Source organism: Globicephala melas, chromosome 5 (genome assembly GCF_963455315.2).
Source record: "Globicephala melas chromosome 5, mGloMel1.2, whole genome shotgun sequence".
Classification (NCBI taxonomy): domain Eukaryota; kingdom Metazoa; phylum Chordata; class Mammalia; order Artiodactyla; family Delphinidae; genus Globicephala; species Globicephala melas.
In genome coordinates this window covers 129,690,418-129,714,268 of record NC_083318.1, presented here as the reverse complement: position 1 = coordinate 129,714,268, position 23,851 = coordinate 129,690,418, and the positions used below count along the sequence as shown (strand labels likewise).

The 23,851-nt window shown below is 33.4% G+C and overlaps 1 protein-coding gene across 8 annotated transcripts in view; it reads left to right on the top strand.

The window, feature by feature from the left end:
• The window catches only part of CCSER1 (coiled-coil serine rich protein 1), a 1,273,261-nt gene that overhangs the window by 680,479 nt on the left and 568,931 nt on the right, over positions 1-23,851 (top strand). For 6 of the 8 annotated variants that reach the window (XR_009564123.1, XM_030865664.2, XM_060299791.1 and 3 more), the window contains exon 9: positions 12,855-12,932. The exons of the other annotated variants lie outside the window; for them this stretch is intronic. Coding sequence is in view for 5 of the 6 variants with exons in the window: in XM_030865664.2 (XP_030721524.1) it covers positions 12,855-12,932 (78 nt within the window). In the remaining variant the exon portion in view is untranslated. The remainder of the gene's footprint in view (positions 1-12,854; positions 12,933-23,851) is intronic. 8 annotated transcript variants of the gene reach the window in all.

Sequence of the window (23,851 nt, the reverse complement as noted above, 5' to 3'; positions counted from 1 at the left end):
CAGAGTGGGACTCGAACCCAAAGTCTGGGTCTTGAACCCACCTGCACCTCAGATTGGGATTTGAGCCCATGATCCCTGACTTAGGAGGGGACTTGACCCACTGTCTTTTAATTGAAACTTCTCACCTGGTGTCAGAATTTACTGAAGCTCTGGTTCTTTTGTCTCACCCCAGAAAGAATTCAGTGTGAGGCAAAGAGTGAGTTTCTTAGCGTAAGATGTTTGTGAGAGATGGAAGTGGGCTGGCAAGGGAGCACAGCAGCCCTGAGAACAAAGGGGGCTACATTTTTACAATCAAAGGAAAAGTAGGTGGGGGAGAAGACTACTTTCTTCCTCATTCTTGGGCAGACATCAAGACTTAAACCCTTAGTTCTCCTTTGGTCTTATATGGTGTAACTGGGACTGTGGTGATGCTATTTAAATCATATGCATATTAGCAAAATGGAGATAACATATACTAAAATATGGTAGTTAATCTCAGGTTTTGGTATAATGTCCCATTTCACCTAATTTTCTTCTTTCCACTTTCACCTATGTTTATGTTTTGGCTACATGCAGAAATGCTACTCTTCAAGCACTATTAACTCTCTGACTTCATGTTACAAGATTCAGAACCCATATCTATTGTCTTGTGTTAACTATCAGGATTTGTGGTTTGAGTGTGTCTGGTGCTCGAATGCACCTGGTCTTCCTTCAAGGTAGTGTGGATTGTTGCTAGGTTATGGTATTCTTCTCTTGAGTGGTCATTAGCTTACAACAGTTTGCCAAACTCCCTTAAAATTCCCTTTCTGTCCTTAATCCCCTAGTAGGATTTCTAAACTGACTAATTATTCTACTCTATCCCTATCATAATCACTATTACATACATTTCCTATATCAACCTCTGTTAATTTTATTAATAAGAGTACATTTCCTTTTTTCCCTATGTTAATTTATTTTTTTCTTAAATTTAATTTTTATTTTATATTGTATAGTTGATTTACAATGTTGTGTAAGTTTCAGGTGTACAGCAAAGTGATTCAGTTATACACATACATATACCCATTTTATTTCAGATTCTTTTCCCATATAGGTTATTACAGAATATTGAGTAGAGTTCCCTGTGCTGTACAGTAGGTCCTTGTTGATTATCTATTTTATGTATAGTAGTGTATATATGTTAATCCCAACCTCCTAATTTATCCCTCCTCCCTACTTTTCCCCTTTGGTAACCGTAAAGTTTTTATTGAAGTCTGTGAGTCTGTTTCCGTTTTATAAAGAAGTTCATTTGTATCATTTGTTTTAGATTCCACATATAAGTGATATCATATGATATTTGTCTTTCTCTGTCCGACTTACTTCACTTAGTATGATAATCTCTAGGTCCACCCATGTTGCTTCATTCTTTTTATGGCTGAGTAATATTACAGTGTGTGTGTGTGTGTGTGTGTGTGTGTGTGTGTACCATGTCTTCTTTATCCATTTCTCAGTTGATGAACATTTAGGTTGCTTCCATGTCTTTGCTATTGTAAATAGTGCTGCAGTGAACATCATGGTGCATGGATATTTTCAAATTATGGTTTTCTCTGTATATGTGCCCAGGAGTGAGATTGCTGGATCATATGGTAGTTCTATTTTTAGTTTTTTTAAGGAACCCCTATACCATTCTCCATAGTGGTTGTATCAATTTACATTCCCACCAACAGTGTAGGAGGGTTTCCTTTTCTCCACACTCTCTCCAGCATTTACTGCTTATAGACTTTTTGATGGCCAATCTGACCAGTGTGAAGTGATTCCTCATTGTAGTTTTAATTTGCATTTCTCTAATAATTCGAGATGATGAGCATCTTTCTATGTGCTTTTAGGCCATCTCTGTGTCTTCTTTGGAGAAATGCCTATTTAGATCTTCCACCCATTTTTTAATTGTATTGTTTGTTTATTTGATATTGAGGTGCATGTACTGTTTGTAAATTTTGGAGATTAATCCTTGTCAGTTGCATCATTTGCAAATATTTTCTCCCATTCTGTGGGTTGTTTTTATGTTTTGCTTATGGTTTCCTTTACTGTGCAAAAGCTTTTCAGTTTAATTAGGTCCCATTTGTTTATTTTTGTTTTTATTTTCATTAGGAGGTGAATCCAAAAAGATATTGCTGCAATTTATGTCAAAGCATGTCCTGCCTATGTTTTCCTTTAGAAGTTTTATAGTATCTTGTCTTACGTTTAAGTCTTTAATCCATTTTGAGTTTATTTTTCTGTATGGTGTTAGAGAATGCTCTAATTTCATCCTTTTACATGTAGCTGTTCAGTTTTCCCAGCAACATTTATTGAAGAGACTGTCTTTTCTCTATTGTATATTCTTGCCTCCTTTGTCATAGATTAATTGACCATAGGTGTGTGAATTTATTTATGGGCTTTCTGTCCTGTTCCATTGAATGTATATTTCTGTTTTTGTGCTGGTACCATACTGTCTTGATTACTGTGTCTTGTAGTATAGTCTGAAGTCAGGGAGCCTGATTCCTCCAGCTCTGTTCTTCTTTCTTTCTATTGCTTTAGCTATTCAGGATCTTTTGTGTTTCCATGCAAATTTTAATATTTTTTTGTTCCAGTTATGTGAAAAATGTCATTGGTAATTTGATAGGGATTGCATTGAATCTGTAGATTGCCTTGGGTAGTATAGTCATTTTGACAATATTGATTATTTCAATCCAAGAACATGCTCTATCTTTCCATCTGTGTCATCTTCAGTTTCTTTCATCAGTTCCTTATAGTTTTTGGAGTACAGGTTTTTTGCCTCCTTAGGTAGGTTTATTCCTAAGTATTTTATTCTTTTTGATGTGATGGTTAATGGGATTGTTTCCTTAATTTCTATTTCTGATCTTTCATTTTTAGTGTATAGAAATAAAACAGATTTCTGTGTATTAATTGTGTATCCTGCAACTTTACCAAATTCATTGACGAGCTCTAATAGTTTTCTGGTGGCATATTTGGGATTTTCTATGTATAGTATCATGTCATCTGCAAACAATGACAGCTTTACTTCTTCTTTTCCAGTTTGGATTCCTTTCATTTCTTTTTCTTCTCTGATTGCTGTGGCTAGGACTTCCAGAATTATGTTGAATAAAAGTGGTGAGAGTGGACATCCTTCTCTTTTTCCTGATCTCAGAGGGAATGCTTTCAGCTTTTCACCAATGAGTATGATGTTAGCTGTGGGTTTGTCATATATTGCTTTTATTATGCTGAGCTATATCCCCCCTATGCGCACTTTCTGGAGAGCTTTTTTTTTTTTATCATAAATGGGTGTTGAATTTTATCAAAAGCTTTTTCTGGATCTATTGAGATGATCATATGTTTTGTCTTCAGTTTGTTAATCTGATATTTCACATTGATTGGTTTGCAGATATTGAAAAATCCTTGCATCCCTGGGATAAACCCCACTTGATCATGGTGTTTGATCCTTCTAAAGTATTGTTGGATTTGGTTTGCTAGTATTTTGTTGATGATTTTTGCATCTGTGTTTATCAGTGATATTGGCGTGTAAAATTGTGTGTGTGCGCGTGTGTGGTATCTTTATCTGGTTTTGGTATCAGAGTGATGGTGGCCTCATAGAATGAGTTTGGGAGTGTTCCTTCCTTTGCAATTTTTGGAATAATTTGAGAAGGATAGGTGTTAGCTCTTCTCTAAATGTTTGATAGAATTTGCCTGTGCAGCCATTTGGTCCTGGACTTCTGTTTGTTGGGAGTTTTTAAATCACTGATTCAATTTCAGTACTGGCAACTGGTCTGTTCATATTTTCTTTTTCTTCCTGGTTCAATCTTGGAAAGTTGTACCTTTCTAAGAATTTGTCCATTTTCTAGGTTGTGTATTTTATTGGCATAGAATTGCTTGTAGTAATCTCTTACGATCCTTTGTATTTCTGTGGTGTCTGTTTTAACTTCTCCTTTTTTCATTTCTAATTTTATGGATTTGAGCCTTCAACCTTTTTTTCTTGATGAGACTGGCTAAAGATTTATCAATTTTATTTATCTTTTCAAAGAACCATCTTTTAGTTACATTGATTTTTTTCTATTGTTTTCTTCATCTCTATTTCATTTATTTCTGCTCTGGCCTTTATAATTTCTTTCCTTCTACTAACTTTGGATTTTGTTCTTCTTTCTCTAGTTGGTTTAGGTATAAGGTTAGGTTGTTTATTTGAGATTTTTCTTGTTTCCTGAGGTAAGAGTCTATTCATATAAACTTCCCTCTTAGAACTGCTTTTGCTTCATCCTATAGGTTTTGGATCTTCATGCTTTCTTTTTCATTTGTCTCTAGGTATTTTTTGATTACCTCCTGGATTTCTTCAGTGATCCATTGGTTGTTTACTAACATACTATTTAACCTCCACATATTTTTGTTTTTTACAGTTTTTTTTTCTGTAATTGATTTCTAATTTCATAGCACTGTGGTCAGAAAAGATGCTTGATATGATTTCAATTTTCTTAAATTTACCAAGTATTCTGCTGCTTTTGGATGGAAAATTCTATAAATATCAGTTAAGTCCATCTGGTCTAATCTGTCCTTTAAGTCCTGTGTTTTTTTATTCATTTTCTATCGGATAATCTGTCCATTGATGTAAGTAGGGTGTTAAAATCCCCTACTATTATTGTGTTACTGTCAGTTTCTCCTTTTATCGCTATTAGCATTGCCTTATATATTGAGGTGCTCCTATGTTGGGTGCATACATATTTACAATTGTTATATCTTCTTCTTGGGTTGATCCTTGATCATTATGTAGTGTCCTTCCTTGTCTCTTTTTACTGTCTTTAAAGGTTTTTTTGTCATATATGAGTAATCTACTCCAGCTTTCTCTTGATTTCCATTTGCATGGAATACCCTTTTCCATCCCCTCACTTTCAGTCTGTATGTGTCTGTAGGTCTGAAGTGAGTCTCTTGTAGACAGCATATATATGGGTCTTTTGTATCCATTCAGCTAGTCTCTGTCTTTTGTCTTTGTCTCATTTAATTCATTTACATTTAAGGTAATTATTGATATGTATGTTTTTATTACTATTTTATTAATTGTTTTGGCTTTGTTTTTATAGGTCTTTTTTCTTCCCTTCCTCTTTTGTCCTCTTGTGATTTGAAGACTATCTTTAGTGTTGTGTTTGGATTGCTTTTTCTTTTTTGTGTGTTTATCTATTGTAGATTGTTGATTTGTGGTTCCCATGAGGTTTTGATATAGCAGTCTGTATATATACACAAGATTGTTTTAAGTTTCTGGTCTCATAATTTCAAATGCATTTTCAGTATCCTGTATTTTTACTCTCCTCACAGTTGCTGGTTTTGATATCATATTTCTTTGTGGATGATCTCCTACCTTTGTTGTATGTTTGCCTTTACTGGTGAGCTTTCCTATTTGTATTTTCTTGTTTCTAGTTGTGGCCTTTTTTTTTTCCATCTAGAGAATTTCCTTTAGTGATTGTTGTAAAGCTGGTTTGGTGGTGCTGATTCTCTTAGCTTTGGCTTGTCTGTAAAGTGTTTTGATTTCTCTGTCAAATCTGAACTAGAGCCTTGCTGGGTAGAGTATTCTTGGTTGTAGATTTTTCCTTTCATCCCTTTAAATATATTGTACCACTCCCTTCTGGCCTGCAAAGTTTCTGCTGAAAAATCAGCTGATAACCTTATGGGGATTCCCTTGTATGCTATTTTTTGCTTTTCTCTTGTTGCTTTTAATATTTTATCCTTGTGTTTAATTTTTTTTAGTTTGATTAATATGTGTCTCAGCATGTTCCTCCTTGGGTTCATCCTGTATGGGACTCTCTGAGCTTCTTAGGCCTGATTGTATGTTTCCTTTCCCATATAGGGAAGTTTTTTCCTATTAATCTCTTCAAATATTTTCTCAGCTCCTTTCTGTCTTCCCCTTTAGGACCCTTATAATGTGAATGTTGGTGAGTTTAATATTGTCCCAAAGGTCTCATAGACTGCCCTCATTTCTTTTCATTCTTTTTTCTTTATTCTGTTCTGCAGAATAAAGCAGTGATTTCCATCAATCTGTCTTCCAGCTCACTTATTTGTTCTTCTGCCTCATTTCTACTGTTGATTCCTTTTACTGTGTTCTTCATTTCAGTTATTGTATTGTTCATCTCTGTTCTTTAAATCTTCTAGCTCTTTGTTAAACATTTCATGTATCTTCTTGGACTGTGCCTCCAGTCTTTATCTGAAATCTTGGATTATCTTTACTATCATTACTCTGAATTCTTTTTCAGGAAGATTGCCTATCTCTACTTTACTTCATTGTTCTTCTGAGATTTTATCTTTTTCCTTCATCTGGAATGTATTTTTCTGCCATCTCATTTTGTCAGACTTTCTCAGTTTGTGGCCTCCATTCCTCAGGCTGTAGGATTGTAGCTCCTCTCACTTCTGTTGTCTGCCCCCTGGTTGGTGAGGTTGGTCCAGGGGCTTGTGCAGGTTTCCTGGTGGGAGGAACTGTTGCCTGCCCAGTGGTGGGTGGAGCTGGATCTTATCCCTCTGGTGGGTATGTTTGAGGCAGCTGTGGGATCAGGACAAATTTAGGCAGCCTATCTGCTGATGGGTGGAGCTGTGTTCCCGCCCTGTTGGTTTTTTGGCCTCAGGCATACCAGCACTGGAGTCCGCAGACTGTTGGGTGAGGCCAGGTCTCAGTTGCCAAAATGGTGACCTCCAGGAGAGTTCATACCAATGAATATTCACTGGGGCCTCTGCCACCAGTGTCCTTGCCCTCATGGTGAGTGGCAGTCGACCTTCATCTCCTCAGGAGACCCTTCAAGCCCTGCATGTAGGTCTGGCCCAGGCTCCTATGGAGTCACTGCTTTGCCCTGGGTCCCAGTGCACGTGACACCTTGTGTGCACCGTCCAAGAGTGGATTTTCTGTTTCCCCCAGCCCTCTGGAGCTCCTGCTCTCAAGCCCCACTGGCCTTCAAAGCCAAATGCTCTGGGGGCTCCTCCTCCCAATGCCAGACCCCCAGGCTGGAGAACCTGATGTGGGGCTTAGAATTCTCACTCCTGTGGGAGAACCTCTGCAATATAATTATTTGCCAGTTTGTGGGTTGCCCACCCAGGGGGTATAGGATTTGATTATATCACGAAAGCACCTCTCCCACTGTTAGATCGTGGCGGCTTCTTTGTCTTTGGGTGTAGAATATCTATTTTTGTAGATTCATGTCTTTTTTGTTGATGGTTGTTCAGTAGTTAGTTGTGATTTCGGTCTTTGGGTGAGAGGAAGTGAGCTCAAGTGCCTCTACTCCACCATCTTGTCTGTACCCTCAAGGGTATGTTTCCTCTTGTCATAGATTATAAATCTAACTACTGCAAGTAGTCCTGTTCTGTTTATTAAAAAATTGTCTGCTTTTCGTCTTGAATCTCACAAACTTCTTTATAGGTAATTAAAATAATTTAAAATAAATAAGTTATTTCTTAGGATTATTTAATATTTTCTTTTCAGCTTGTTTACTGCACTTATTTGACATTTGTAGTTTTTTAAAAGCTCTAGGAAATGATAGATGTTCATATCTAAGGTAAATGACATAGATTAATAAAATGGTAGAGTTTAAAATATTTATAATTTTTTGTTAATCAATATGGTATCTAATAATGCAAATAAATACAAATAAATTCTAAAATAAAAGTAAATAACTTCCAGTTCCCTTAAGCTCCTTAGTCACTTGAGGCTTTATTTTAAAAGCCAGTTTTACTGGCTTTGTGATTATTTTGTCTTTTATTAAAAACCACATTTCCTCCTCCTCAGTCCTTCCTCAATGACATGTGCTTGCATGTGCACACATGAAAGTACAAAAATGTACATATATCAGTGAAATACACAGAAATGTACATATATCAGGGAAATACACATGATTGCCAGCTTTAGATGGTTTTATAGACGTACACTTAAATGATTAAATGATTACAACAGCATGAACTTTAATTATTTGGAAATACATTTCCACAGTTTATCAGACTCAAGAATGTAAAAGAGACTAGCTTTAGTTCTCTCAATCCCTTTTCTGCTCAGAAAATTTGACAATTTAAAATATACTTCCTTTTAAGTCTTAATCCTTATCAAGTGATACTTTGATGTGATATGACATTGTTATTATATTATTATATCTTTGATCAGGCATTTAATAGATATGTATGTATGATTAATGAAATTTAAATTTAAGAAATTAGGAACTAGACTTTTTATATTGACAACATATATTGTAGAGGCAGTTTCTGTGACTGAACAGCACATAAAACACACACACACACGCACCAGAAATGATTCCAACAGCTTAAGCAGAAGGTACTTTTAGATTACTCTGCTTGAACTGATCCTATTGTTAAAGGATTTCATGCCTTTCAACATTTAGTTTTTATTTCAGTTTGCTTTTTTACATCTTTCAATTTTATGTTATAACTCTATATTAACTTTATCATTTTATTCCTGACTCATGCTCCAAAATGCTTTGCTGGTTATAGTAATGGATATTTTATTGGATTGTAGTTCTTACAGGAAATAAACTGATAAATCTTAAGTGTACTTAAATTGTTTTCACAGTAAAGCAGAATTACTTAGTAGAATTCATAAGAGAATATAGGCAGGATGAACACCAAGAGCAGTTTTATTATCATACTAGGTGTATAGTAACTATGCATTTCGTATGTGTCCTTGCATATATGAAATGGGAGCAGCAGTACCACTTGTAAGCTTTTCCAGAGTCAGAATATCTTTATAGAAAGTACACCTGGGTTTGGAGACAGATAAAGTTTTCCAACTTGCCTGTTTCACTTAATAGCCTGTGTGACCTTTAGCAACTGATTTCAACTTCCTAAGTGCCAGTTTCCTGTGCTTTTGAAAAGGGACAAAAACAGACATAGTGCATTCTTGAGAGGATTCATATAAATTACTTGGTACAGTGCCTGCCATATAACTATATTCTGTTAATGGCATCTATTATTGTTAGTAATAGTTGTAGTGGTAAAGATTACAGAGGTAGAGGGAAATGTGAATATAAGTAACTACTCTTAGTAAGTTTGTAAACTATGCATGTTTTCTTTGGTTTATATGCACTCATTTGTGGTAGCAGGCTTTTATTATACAGATGTTATATTACTCTTAATGTCAGATGAAATTATTTGGAAATTTAGAGAGAAAATCATTATATATTTTTTAATTCATATAGCAGTATTATGTAAAATTCACATCTTCCACATATTCAAAAGTCAGTAAAAACAGCAAATATAAATAATGAAATTCCTCTTTTTCATCCCATTTGGTTACATTTTTCCACAGAATATGCTAGTTATTTTTCTTTTAGTTAATTCTAAGCACACATGTTTTATGAATCTGAATTAAGAAAAAAGGGTGTGTTTTGTTAAGAATTATTGATATTGTCATTGCTTGGAAAGGAAAATTTAAGCATTTAGATATTTTGTTTGGGGTATAGAATTATTTATAAAGTGTATCTACCAAAAGTTGAGTTGTTTTAATACTCCTCTATCCGTCTGAGAGGGGTTAGAAGAAGGTATTGCAATGTTTGCTTACATAGGAAAATACTGAAAGAAAGCCACTTAAATCACATGTATGTGTAAATTTACTGATGGTCCAGAAAAATAAAGTTTCATGTACTTCAGTTGTTCCTCTTTTCCAGGTTGCTTCCTTCTAATTTTGTCTTTTATACAAGGTGAAAAGAAGTATTTAAATAAGTTCTGTTGTAATTTAGTTAAAATATTCTTATGGCCTTTCACTGTAAAATAATACTTCAAAAATTAAGGTAACTCTAAAATCCTTTGATGTAGAATTCTATCCTTTGTGGCATGGACTTAATTTACCACTCTAGTCTCATTTCGCACTATTGTCCCTTTCATTGTCTTTCCTTAGGCAAGTTTGAACTAGTAGCTGTTTATACATATCTTTGTCAGGGTCTCTCTGACTTTGAAATATTTGCAAATGTCATTGCCTGAGAAAGACCCCTGTCCCTTCCACTCCAAGTGGCTAATAATAATTCATGTTTCTCATCTTATTTGGGACATCAGTAGCTTCTACATTCTAGTTATTTAACTCTCCTATGTTTCCTCTCCAACACATACACATATCTCCAGCTTCTCTATAGTACCTTTGCCTTATATAATGAGTACTAATTGTTTTTGATTTCTCTATCTTTCCACACTGGAAGTTTTGTGTTTTTTTTTAATAAAAGAAGCTATTTTTTCCCCCTTCATGTCCCCTGTACCTTGAACAACACCCATAATGTGCATTTAATAAAAATTATAGATGAATTAAGGTGTGCAAATACATTTGCATCAGAAAGGTGAAATGTCTATTTCTCTATACTGAAATAAATCAATTTTAATCAAAATGTTTATTGTGTCAAATCAGTGTGGAAATGAAAATATAATGATGTTTTGTTTCTATTCCTCTATTATATATATAAATATATATATAGGCAATTAGTATATATTCATTTCTTACATAAGAAATAAAAATTATCTGCAGTTCCATCATCTAGTAATAGTTATTTTTGTTGTATAGTTTCTATTTTGTTATCTATAATACTCTTGTTATTATATATTAAATTTGTCGATCCATATATTTCCATCTGTCTTTCAGAAATTCAAAAGACTCATTAAGACTTATCTCCCAACAACTATATAGTCTTTATTTAACTCTGTTATAGAAATTATCATAAAGTTCCATAAATGTTCTTCCTACTAAATAAAATTAACTTAAGCTGAATTACTTAATTCTTAATTTTGTGTACCTAAGTCAATTGGAAACATTTAATTTACTCTCCACATTTGAATATGGCATACAAGTAATTGTACACTTTATTTATTATTATTGTACACTTTATTATTACTTGTACACAAGTAATTGTACACTTTATTTATTATTATAAATAATTATAATTCAAATATGGTATATTTGAATTCAAATATAAATAATTCAAATATGGTATATTTGTTGTGGAAATGCCTGCAAAAGGGAGTAGCAGTGAATTTTTCATTAGAAATGTCTGTGCTTTTTTCTTTTAAAACCTCTGAAGATAGCTATTCTTTATTTAGGGTTTATTTGTTTTGCTTTTATTAGGCTTTTGGTTAATGAAGCTTTTCGAGTTTTTCATTTATCTTGATTTAAATTTCCTTAGTCTTAAAACTCAAGCCAATGGACCAGAGTTTACCAGTCCTTTTCAACTCCTATCTTCAGAGTGGAAGCCCTTGAAAATAAAAAAATGTGGGGAAAGCATAATGGGAGTATTTGCTATCTATTCTTCCCCACTGTATGCATTAGAGTGTAGTTTCTGATTCATATACAAACATTTATATACCTACAGATTTATAACTTATTTTTCTAATACTTAGGACTCCAACCCATTTCAAAAATTTTTCTAAACAACCATTCACTGAGAGCAAATGTTATCTGTTCCTTTACCTGCTACTACCTTTTTGCTCTCTTCCCAGTTCCAAAAGAAGTCTAAATAAACACAACTTGTTATGTCTTGTTTTAAATTTATTTTGGAAAATGTGGCCACATTTTCACTTATCCTTTTCAAACAATTAAAACCTTCCCTTTTTACATTATATCTTCTTGAGTTATCTAATCTCCATTTTCATTTTTGTCTGAATAGCAGCACTAGAAGTTTTGTAATAGGGAAGTTAGAAGGTTGGGACATTAATAGTCCAGAAAATATTTATTTTATATATTTCAGTGTCAAATTATGTTTACCTAAATTATGTATGTACTTTGATAAACAGCTTGGATAACTTGCATATCTCAGGAAGAATTTAAAGCAAAGAGAGGGTGAACGGAGAGGGGAAGGGAGGGGTGGCAGAGGGGAGGAGAGGAAGAGAGGAAACAAGTTTTGGTAGTGAAGTTTGTGATGACCACTGTCTCTCCCTGGAAGAAGTTAAATGATGAGTTAAATCAGTTTTTATCATTAAAATATTATACAACTATTTTATTGACCAAATAAGAGAAACAAATTCTCCTTTAAAGCAACATAAGGCAAAAACAGAATCTAGTGGAATCACGTGAACTTCTTGGGAAACTTAAGTTACTTAAACTTTGTAAACTGTATTGTTCTCCTTCAAAATGGGTGGTAATAGTAGTAAAACTCCCAAGATGAGATGTGATCATGTGAGTATAGCACTCCCAGCTGTGCCAGACACACAATGAACACATTACAACAATTATGCTCATGATCTCCTTTTAAGTGATACATTTAGTAATAAGAGGACCCCAGCCAGAGGCCCAGTCACATTAGTTAATCAGAATTAGTACATTTGCATCTGAATTATGAAATCCCAGACATCCTTCATGCGTTATGTCCCTTAGTTATAACAGGATTGGAGTCATGTCAGTTCCCTTAAACAACAGACTTCTAAATGTGTAGATTCCAGAAGGAGACAATTAAGCAAAAAAATAAAGATAAAAAAATATAAACATGCTAAATGGAACACACTGGATGGTATTATTTATTGAAAATGTTTTGGATTTTAAATGTAAATGCTCTGAAAAGAGATCAGTAAAATCCTATCAATTTAATTTACCAAATCGAACAAAACACAACAGCTAACAAAAACAGTATAATCATTTGATCTCACATTTAAGCAAATCATGTCTCTAGCATTCAACCACGATCCTGACTCAGTGGTTCCTATACTAAAAGAAAAGCTGCCAAAGATGGAGTCATTATGACCTGAAATTTAAAGCTCTAAATGTTTAAGCTGATAAGTAAAGCACCGCCAGAATGAAGTATGCACACAAAGAATCATTAATTGTACAGTAACCAAATTTGAATTAGTGGGGAATATTAGTGTAGAAGCACATGACTCACCAACAATGTGTTTTTGGTTTTGCTTTTTTTTTTTTTTTTTTTTTGCAGGACAAAGTTCAGCATTTACAGAAGGCTTTTGCTTCAAGAGTAGATAAATCCACACAAACTGAACTTCTAGGCTATGATGTAAGTAGCTATATAAAACCATTTTTATCTTTTTTATTGGTATTCAGACCTCCACAGCTTATTTACTTCTGCTGGTGCTGTGCCCATGCATTGATTGAATAGGATTTAGTGGTTCCCCATTCATCTTTTGCTCTTAAATAATCCCCAAATACCTTCTGGGACTGAAACAGATAATTACAGGCACCGACTAGTGTACCAGTGTCTTATTAATTTCTTTAAACCAACAACTCTAATACAGTCTTTTGAATTAGTGAATTTGCAGACATGTGGAAGAGACATATTAGAATACTAGGACAATTTATTTTGAAGAGAGTACTAACTTATTAACTGTTTGATTAAGTTACTATGTTTGCAATCACTAAGGGACAAGCATATCATTTTTACATTCTGGCACATAAAAGGAAACACAGCTTTGCAGAGAAATTTACAATACTATTTTAGCTCTTGGGCTTTGGTGCAGGTTGCAGAAAGTAATTTAATTGAAAGTTAGCATTTTGTTCTCAGTGTGAAATACTTGTTGAACTGTCAAAATAGGATTATAAAACATGTTTTAATACAAGATGGCTTCTACTAACACTAAATGATTTTTGACAACTTTGATTCAAATACCTATCTTAAATAAAGCAATGAAATTTTCACGTTGCCTAAGTTCATGACTTTAAATTTCCTTTTGATGGAAACATAAGGGAATTATCTTCTGTATCTTGTATCTAACATTTGTGAGAAATCTTTTTTTAAAAAAATGTATTATTTTTACCACTTTATTGACAAGTATTAGAAGAGAGAGGATTTTAAGTTTGATGAAGGGGTATAATGGTAAAATGTATGTCTATCTGCATGTCCTTGTGTTTATAACATAAATATGATGTTACCATTGTGTTGCCTTTCAAAGTATATTAACATATTTAACATAAAGCTGTCTCTATGAGGATATAAACCAAAGTTTTCAATTCCAGAAAAAATTGTTTTCAGATATTTACATTATTTTTTAATTTAAAAAAACATTAAAAGCTATGCTTTTCTTTTGTGTTATTCTCTTACATTCATTTAATGTTTATTCTAGATACCCAAATATTCTAGATATCAATATTCTGACTATAATACTTCTTGAATACCAGTGCTATATGTTATTTAAATGATATTAATGTTTAATATTTTTTAAAATAAATGGTTTTTATTAAGTTCAAATGGATTTTACCACAATAATTCAATAGGGGAGGTAGCTAAGTTGTAGCTACTAGCAATTTCCTATGCATTTTAATGCATATCTATGACCCATACTTCTCTTGTTTTTACAAAATTTCTTATATCAATGCTATTTAGTTCTCCAGACATGTAAATAAAAATTTAAAAAGCCATGATCATAGTTAATTCTTCATCATTCATAGCTTCTTTTCATATCTGACAGTGAGAGCTTAATGTATTTTACTGGTTAAAGAGTAATAATTTTTTGGTAGTGAGTCCTTAAAGGATCACCTTGTACAAGTTTCTGATATGATTTGGGTAGTCATTAACATAGAATGATATGTTCTAAAGATTTCATACTTTATACTTCCTGGTGATATATTGTAGGACAATCATCAGAATCAGCAAATTAATTACCAAAAATATGCATCTAGAACCCTATGCCAGTAACCAGATGTAAGTGTTGTAATAGATTTTAGGGCAATTTGTATTGAAAAAACTGGGGAGGGAAATACTTTAAATAAACAAAATAGAAATAAGTAAAGCATTTTAAATGTGATAAATTGTGTGACTATTTGGAATATTATTCACCAATAGTGTAACTTTTTTCATGACTGGAATATATTTTCTATACTTTTCAATATCTATTTATAACTCAATTTTTACGTTCTTATATTCAATAAGAATCATTATCCTTTGACTTTAACATTTTGCTCACATTTTCTCAGGAAATATAATTTGACATTTTAATTTTTCACAAATATATATATACCAACTGTACGCTATATTTATTTGTAATTTGCAATAGTATTTATCAGAAAAAATGAGAAATCTTGTAGAAATCATGCACATTATGGATGTTTTTTTCTCATTTTTTTTTCTAAAACTCAATATTCGCCACAAATTGTTCTTTACAAATCATTATGGATCATGTTTCACTGATATGAATGTCAGTATATAAGGGACTACAAGTATCTATTAATATAATTTCCTTGGGAAGACAGCTGTTACTACACATTTTGCTTAAGAAAGGAAATAGAATCCCCAGAAGATACTAATTATAATGAAAACTATTAAAAGAAATTTCCAAATATCCACTACAGTGAATAAGTTCAAAGGTTTGTACGATAAACAACTTCTAGCCTGTAACAGATTTATCAGGAGACTTGAAACTAATGTTAGAGTACAGTGTGTTCTGATTTCTAATGCACATGGCAAGAATTATTTAAAAGTAAATTCAGGGCTTCCCTGGTGGCACAGTGGTTGAGAGTCCACCTGCCGATGCAGGGGACACGGGTTCGTGCCCCGGTCTGGGAAGATCCCACATGCCGCGGAGCGGCTGGGCCCGTGAGCCATGGCCACTGAGCCTGCGCGTCCGGAGCCTGTGCACCGCAATGGGAGAGGCCACAACAGTGAGAGGCCCGCATACCGCAAAAAAAAAAAAAAAAGTAAATTCAGAGTATCTCAGCAAGGGCCTGTAAACACAATAGTTCTTGTGATGAGGGAGATTGTTAAATAAATGATGAATGTGTCTTAAATAATCAATGCCAGTTTAACCTCTTTCACCCTCCTCTGTCTTCACAGGCTTAGTTTATTGAAAGATCAAAGAATAATTTCTTGTGTCACTTGAGTTATTAAAACTGGAGAGAATATGAATAGATTTTGTCAGGTAGCAATGTTGCCAATTACAAGATTACATTAAGAGGTAGGCAAGATTCTTCTGATTACATCAGTTGTATAAGTAGATGCTTCAACAAAGCACATATGCTGCCTATAAACACTTTATAGTTTGAACTACTGCAACTAACATTTTGGTTAAAGTAATTGAGCATGAACAACCAAAATGCTATATTCTGGCAGTGAGAAAATTCAGATCGTTTTACTAATTTGACACGTTTATGGACAGTTTTTTAACTTCCTTTTGATGGTCTACAGAAGATTGTCATTTGAAATGTGGCTGATTGACTTTGGGTGTAAATTTTCCTTTCAATTAGTGCCTGAACTTGACTCAGAACTGTCACAGGATCTCTAGATTACTCTTAGAGGCAGAAGCACTAAAGTTTTAAGAAGATCTTCCTTTCATTAGTATATGTTTTACACTTATATTTAAAAAGAAGTGTTTCGTTGAACCAGGAATGCTTTGTTCATATTTTCTTCAAGAGTTTTAAAGTTACCAGCTATTTCATCAAATACTAGTAATCACTGTTAGTCTCAATATCATTAATGGTTTTCATTTGACTATTTAAAATCAACCGAATTGTGACATCACACATTTTGTCTGTCATGTATGAGTGAAGCATAAATCAGTTTAGAAATGTATGCTCACAGCACTGTGTGTTCTCCAAATATTTTAACGCATTTTCCAAATGGTGGGATTTACTTTGTAAATGCAGTTTTCTACTTAAGTAGTTGCATTATGAATACACACTTTGAAGAACTCAAAACAATCAGCTATGTATTCTCAATTTATGCTATTTTTCTTAGATTTAATTTTGGATCCCTCCCGGCACAGTTAGTAGTGTGCAGGGAGTTCTAACAAATATGAAATAGTTCATCATGTAAGGAAAAAAAGTAATTAGTTTTTACTGTAATTGTTTTATTAACTATTAGAGCAGGAGAATATTTTGTGTTATGCTAACACATTATGTCAGCTTATGGGTTAAGCCCAATGCTAAGAATTGAATAACTATCAGTTAGGCTCCCTCATCCAGCTGCTAATAAACTGTAGTTTCTTAAACCTATTTTGGATCCATTCGTTGCTATCATCTTTCTTAAATTCAGTGCTTATCCTGATCAAATATCAGTGTGCCCCAGTGTTTAGTAGATGAGTACCTTTCCCCAATATGCTTCATTCTTTAATATTTACTTATCTGAGGTATTTCTGTTAATTTTTACAAGTTAAAAAAATCAGATTTCAAAACTGAATGATATATTCTAGATTTTCTTTTGAACTACAGTTTTTCATTATTACATTAAGGGTAACTTTCATATAGGAACATTGATGAAAAACACTGGAAACATCGACTGCCACAGGTGCTTGTTAATATTTAATGGAGGAATCAGCTTATCTTTTGGTGAAATTCTAAGGGCATCACTTTTGAAGATTCATACATGCATCGTTCAACAAATATTACTAAGTGCTTACTGGAAGCCAGGCCTTGTTCTGGGTACTTGAGATACATCCTTTAACCAAACAACAAATAATCCCGCAGGGAGCTTGCACTTTATTATACTTAAAGTAAAAAATATAATAAATAAGTAAAGTGTATGGTATGTTAGAAGCTACTAATGCAATGTAAAAGAGAAAAATAACACAGGGAAAAGATAATTGTGAATGTAGGGATGTGGTCAGGGCTATGATCCAAAAATTTTAAATAGAGTGACCTGGGCAGGTCTGAGGATGAGGTGTGAGACGTGAGACTTGAAGGAGGTGAGGTGAAAAATCACCTTTAGCCAGAAATCCTTTTGTGATGTGCTCCTTGCAACTCCTCAAAGACCCTCAGTCAGAACAAATTGCTGTTATCTTGGCTGCAGGCCTAGAATAAGAATAGTTTGCTTCATTTAGAGGCCCTGCAATATGAAAAAAAAAAATGCATTCTGGACAATTAAACCGTAGAATCAGACCCAGTGCATCAAGAGACTCACATTAGGGGAGCCCAGACCACCTGAGGGAACAGCCTGCTCAGCCTCTTTCGATTATATTAACTTAGGGGCACTGAGAAGAAAACTGTCGAATCGACTATACTATGTAAATTACATTTGCTTTTCTTCTTTCTTTTTTTGCATGCATTCTCTCCAGCCTCTTCTCTGTGTACCACTCTTCTTCCAGCCCAGGCAGAGCTGAATCTATAAACTTTAAATGTATAGTTACACTTCATTGTATATCGGCACATCCCATTTATTAGAGGTGTGCTACTAACAGTGAACAAATAAAGAAAGCACTCAGTAATTACTTGGTGAAAATTAAATGAATAGATTAAGACTCTAATGATAATTTTTTTTAATGATAATTTTATAATCATAAAATCAGTAACAAATCAGTATGCATTGTTTTACTTTATTCACAAAAATCATACAGAAGTACATATTGCTATCCTACATTTTTATTCTATATTTCTTTGTTATATCTAACAAATATTTTGCAGTGACTACTTTGTGCCTTTTAGAAGACGTATTAAATGCAAGTCAGCATAGACAACCAGTGATTTTAAAACATGGGTGACAACGTGCAGTTGTCCTTAACAGTATTGCATTGAATGGTTCCTTTTAAAATTCTGAATCTTTATGTAGGAGCTAGATCATTCCTGGAATGTCTCCAGGTCTTTAATTCATTTCTGGCTACATAGAATTGGTGTTAGTGAACTGATAATTCTTTCCTTAAGTGAATTTGTGGTTGAAATTCTCATGGGGAAAATAGCAAGGCTTAGTGTTAACTATGAAAATTCTCATAATTGTAAAAATATTCATTAAAACAAAGCAAAAGAGCACACCCACAAATATTTTATATAGCTTAAATTACGTAGGGGAGGAAAAATAACTTTCCCTCTAACCTTCTTGGCTGAGGTCTGCCCGCCACGGTAATAGAGACAGAATAACTGTAGAAAACAATCAGAAGTTTAGTAGCGTGTATACTTCCTGTATAAGTGGGACATACCCAGGAAAAGAGTAATTCCCTGATATGGCCCAGACCACCACCTTAAATACCACCTCCAGCTGAAGACAAAGAAAATGGGGGTAGGGAGGGCAGTAATGGGAGGTTACCAGGAAAAACACAGTAAACAAGGGTATGGTTGTTGTGCAGATTTAAGTTGGTGCCCTCTTCATTGATAGAATTTTCTAGAGATTGGGTCATTCTCTTCCTGGTACCGAGAGAGAGATGCCCTTACAATTGGAGGTTTGTCTTAAAAAATGTGAATTCTTCTTACAAAGGGTAACTTCTCAATTTTTTAGAGCTTCTCCTGCTGTTTCTTAAAAATAACCAGCTCAAGATAATCCATTTGCCAAAGAGGCATGTTTTGTGCTAGTATATTTTGCTCCCTTTCATCTACTAATAGTGATGATCATATTTGCTTAAAATTATGTTGACTCTGTGATAGCATTGATAGGAGAGAAGAAAAGTAGATATTTGTTGAAAAGAAAATTTCTCCCAACTCACTTCTACTTCCATCCCATAGATTACCATTTCTATAGGAAATCTAACTTCAGAATTTCAAATATTTGCCTTAGAAAACTTTAGAAGTTATTTTAGTATTTTCCAGTGTGCTAAGTGGCATTGCATAATAGGGGGTCCCTTCTGAAGGAAGAAAACACAATGTATACGCTAAGGGCATCTCTCAATATCTGTTTATGATGTACTATGCAGTTGTAGCTAATCATAATTTGTATTAATTTAAGCTCTAAGACTTTCTTCAAGTACTTGTTCAATGTAAATCTTTGGAGATTTATATTATTCGTAGGGAAAGCAATGGTTTCCTTTAATGTGGTCTACAATCAGGAAAATCTGTAAAAGGAAATTTATTCTTTAAATATATATATACACATGTATCTTTGCAATATAAATACAAAATATTTATATAGATAAATATATATATATACACCAAAACACATAGTCTCTCAATACACACAGAGAAACACCTGCATGATATAGGTATAAAAAATAATCTACTTTTATTTACTTATTATAGAAGGTAGGATTCGATGCAAATTTTTTTAAACTTTTGTATGTATATACTAAGAATTAACAAATTATACACTAATATGTTTTAAATGGCTATTTGAATTTTAATATGATTAAACTGGATTCATACAAATATTGGCTGAGTATATTTGATCCAATTATATTATACTTTGTATAAATTAATATTTAAATGTTTTTAAAGGTAATAGTCACAATGACTCCCTAAAAACATTACTTTTTCAATATGCAGAAATCATAAAACCATATATTCTAAATTGAAATGATAATGATGACAATTTTTTGCCTTAGCATAACGATGTGACAGTACTTTATTTTTTTCATTATACCAACTGATGGCTTTTCTATTTTGTCATGGTTGAGGCTTTGTTTAATCAGGCTATCAGATTTAATTAATTAAATTACTTCATTTTTCCCCCTTCAGTTTTCTTACGATATCCGCTGTTCTCTGACAATCTCCTACTTGTAACTTGATTTCAGCAGCACAAAATAGGATAATATCTGTCAAGATCATTAGCACTCATAATGGTCTTTCTCTATCAAGAAGTTTCTCAACTACTTAACTCATACTTTGGAACTTGAGAATACTTGTATAGAGGAAGAAAAATTATTTTCCCTCTACCCTTCTAGGTTCTTGCCTGAGACACCCTTATAATACAGAGTAACAAGACAAAAACATGTTTAGTAACATGTGTACATATGGTATAGATGGGAGGTACACAGGAAAACTAGGTTAATGCCCGAAATGTCCCAAGCTACCTTCTTAAATACTATCTCCAGCTAAAGACAAAAGAAAGATGTTGGGCAGTAGGGAGGCAAATTATAGAGGTTATCAGAAAAAGTAGAATAAACCAGGGTATGGTTGTTTGGCATATTTAAGTTGGTGCCTTCTCCATTTATAAAAGTTTGTAGAGATTTAATCATCCTCTCTTCTGGGTATAGAGAGGGAGATACCCTTAAAAGTAGAGATTTCCCTTATAAATGTTAATGTCTCTTACAAAAGGGTAACTTTTATTTAGTTTTCAGAGCTTCTCCTGTGTCTGCAATTACTTAGAAATAATCAGCTCAAGATGATCCTTATGCCAAAGAGACATATTTTAGGGTGTCAGATTCTGCTCCCCTTAAGTCCTGCCTTTAAAACTTCCCCAAGAAGTCCCACAGTTCAGAAGCTGAGTTGATAAGTTGATCCATTATTTCACTGAACCAGTGTCTTAGTCCTGAGAATAGGTCAGTCTAGTTAAACTGTTGTGTCTCATTTCAGAAGTGGTCTTGCAAACGGGCTTCCAAGGTTAGGTCTATACTGTGCTTGCAATCAGGTACTTAGTAAGAGGCATTTCTGTAGAGAAAGAAAGATAAAGATTAATGATGAGAACAAACTATAACTCAGTATCTGAATCCAGGCACAAGATTTCTATATGTCAGGCTCAAAGCATCTTTTTCAGTTTGATTGTCTCTGATATTATCAGGTGTTTAGGTAAACTTGGAGTGTCCCACGTATCAACAAACATGGAAGATTGTCTATACATGAACTGTTGTGGTGATTTCTCTGAAGTTTATATCAAGTTGTTCACATTCAGTTTGCAGAACTTTAGGAAAGGGCTTTTCTTTTCACCCATTCCAAGTTAGAAGGGTGGGAGAAAATTGGAAGTGAGTTTGAAGAGTTGTAGCAAGATATTTGAGGAAACTGAAAGTTTCCATTCCAGTTTGCAGGTAAAAAATAATAATAATAATAAAAAAATAATAGGACTAGAATCTAATATCCACAAAGTTATGCTACTAAAACATGTCCCTCTATAATCACTCTCATTTTTACCAAAGACGATCACAGTAAGACTAAAACGTTTGCAAAATAGGTCTAGTCTCATTAAACTTGGCCTGATTATTTACATAAGTGCAGCAAGAATAGTGATTGTACAGGTTCTTTTTAAATCTGCTTTGCTAGAACTTTCATAAAGAATCACAGATTGAACCTTAAAAGCCTCAAGGCTAGGAAGCCAAGCCAAAATGTTGCCATCAGACTTTGCCTGCAAAACCTATATATATGTATATCTCTTCTCAAGGTATAAAAATATCTCGAGGTTCCTGTACCTGCCAGAAAGTTGAACTTCCTTATTCACCTGGGAAGGTTGCTGGGAACCCTGTAAGCAAGGTACCAGGCTATTTTTCTAAGGGACATTATTGGCTTCATAAAATCAAACTTAGTTTCTTAAAGTTACGTGGTCATCTGATTCTAGGCACATTCTCAAATATGACATTTCAGTCAAAGCCTTGGCAATATAGCCAGTGTTTCCAGTTTTGTCCTGTTATAAGAACAGAGTCTTATTGAATTTATGCAAATAAGTATAAAAATACTTACAGTTTCTGAATTATAGAGGGATCAGCTAGGGAGAAGAAGTAATTGTTTCATCTTTATTCACAAAGTCATACTTTGCCAAATTGCTTTAATTCATACTTAGGTCAAGAGAAAAGAAAAAGGTTTCCTTAAGTCTAGAAAAACAAAACATTAAAGAACCAGCAATGTTTCAAACAAAAAGTCATAAAGATTATATTCATCCTCATCACTTCATTCATTCCCATGTTATTAAATCTCACTCTTCATTAATCCAGTTCTTGGATTATTTCTGGTAATTCTTACCTAGTTGGGTTTCATGATCTTAAAGTTATCAGGAATTTGTATTCTAGAGTGCTTGTTAGAGTCCTTTTCATGAATTTCCTTGAAGATTAAGCACTTTGGCAAAAGCATGAAAGTGAAATAATAACTGTCTGTAAATGACAAATACTTAAAAATAGCTACTGTTAAAGATCAGATGAGAGTGCATAACAATGCAATTGACAAGGAAATTTGCTTATGTGTCTGACATACATTTTAAGATAATAAATAGAATTATTTTATTACCAGTATAGATCAGATTTCTAGGAATTTCATACCTCATACATTTGCTTAGCCAAAAACACATCTTACTTTCCTTGCAGTTGTTTCCCTTACTGTTTCTACTAGTTTTAATCACATTAATTAGAATTTTTAACCCTTATGAACTTTATAGTGAAAACTAAAAAGTAAGCAATTATAAACTGTATGTTACTACAGTTTTCTTTATATTGGCAAATTATTAATACATTTTATAATTTAGGAAGCATGTGCTCCTTTTAATAGTAAAATCTTTCGACGTGGCACAAGAAATGTTTACTAACAAACCCAAATGTAATTGGTTCCTCTATAATAGGAAGCCAAAAGTAGATAAGCTTATGTTCAATAATTGATGTTTAATATTTTATCTTATTTGGAAATAATCTAGATATTTGATAAATTTCTGTCACTTAACTCAGCAAAATTCTAAGGATTGAAGTTACCAAAAGGATTTGGGAAACTATTTAAATAGATGTACCATAATACATAATTATTGCTGAAACATTCACCTAAAAACTCTTATCCTTTTTAAATCACTTGTTCTCAACAATTATGTTTAAACTACTCATGAAAATTTTGTGAGATATTTGACAAAGTCAGCCATCATCCTGAACTATTTTTCTTGTTTACAAATTTTGTTAACAGAGGTAATATGAACTTTCTTTAACTAGTAAACCACAGTAGAATGAGAGTTGGATGTCTGCATTATATTTAATGACACTGAAGACATGTCTATTTTAATTAAACCAACAAACTTCAACTAGCTTTATTTACTGGAGATCACCCAAGATTCTGTGTTTTTTTTTAATTGGATTAGTTTCTATGTTTCTGAGAGTTTTAGGAATACTTAATTTATAAAGCACTTATTTTAAGTCAATTAAATAGAGCTCTTTTACAGATTAATTTTAGCAATAACATCTGGAGGTAGAAAAATACCACACATCTACAACATACATATATAGACATGTGTAAACATACAGATACAAATATATATCTTATAGCTTTCATTTTAAAATTTTAGCTATGAGTCAGGTACAATATTAGTACCTGACTAGTTTATAAGAGACTCACTAGTTTATAAGAGAACAGTTGGGTCCAAATTGTGTTTCTGGAAGTTTGTCCACTAAGATG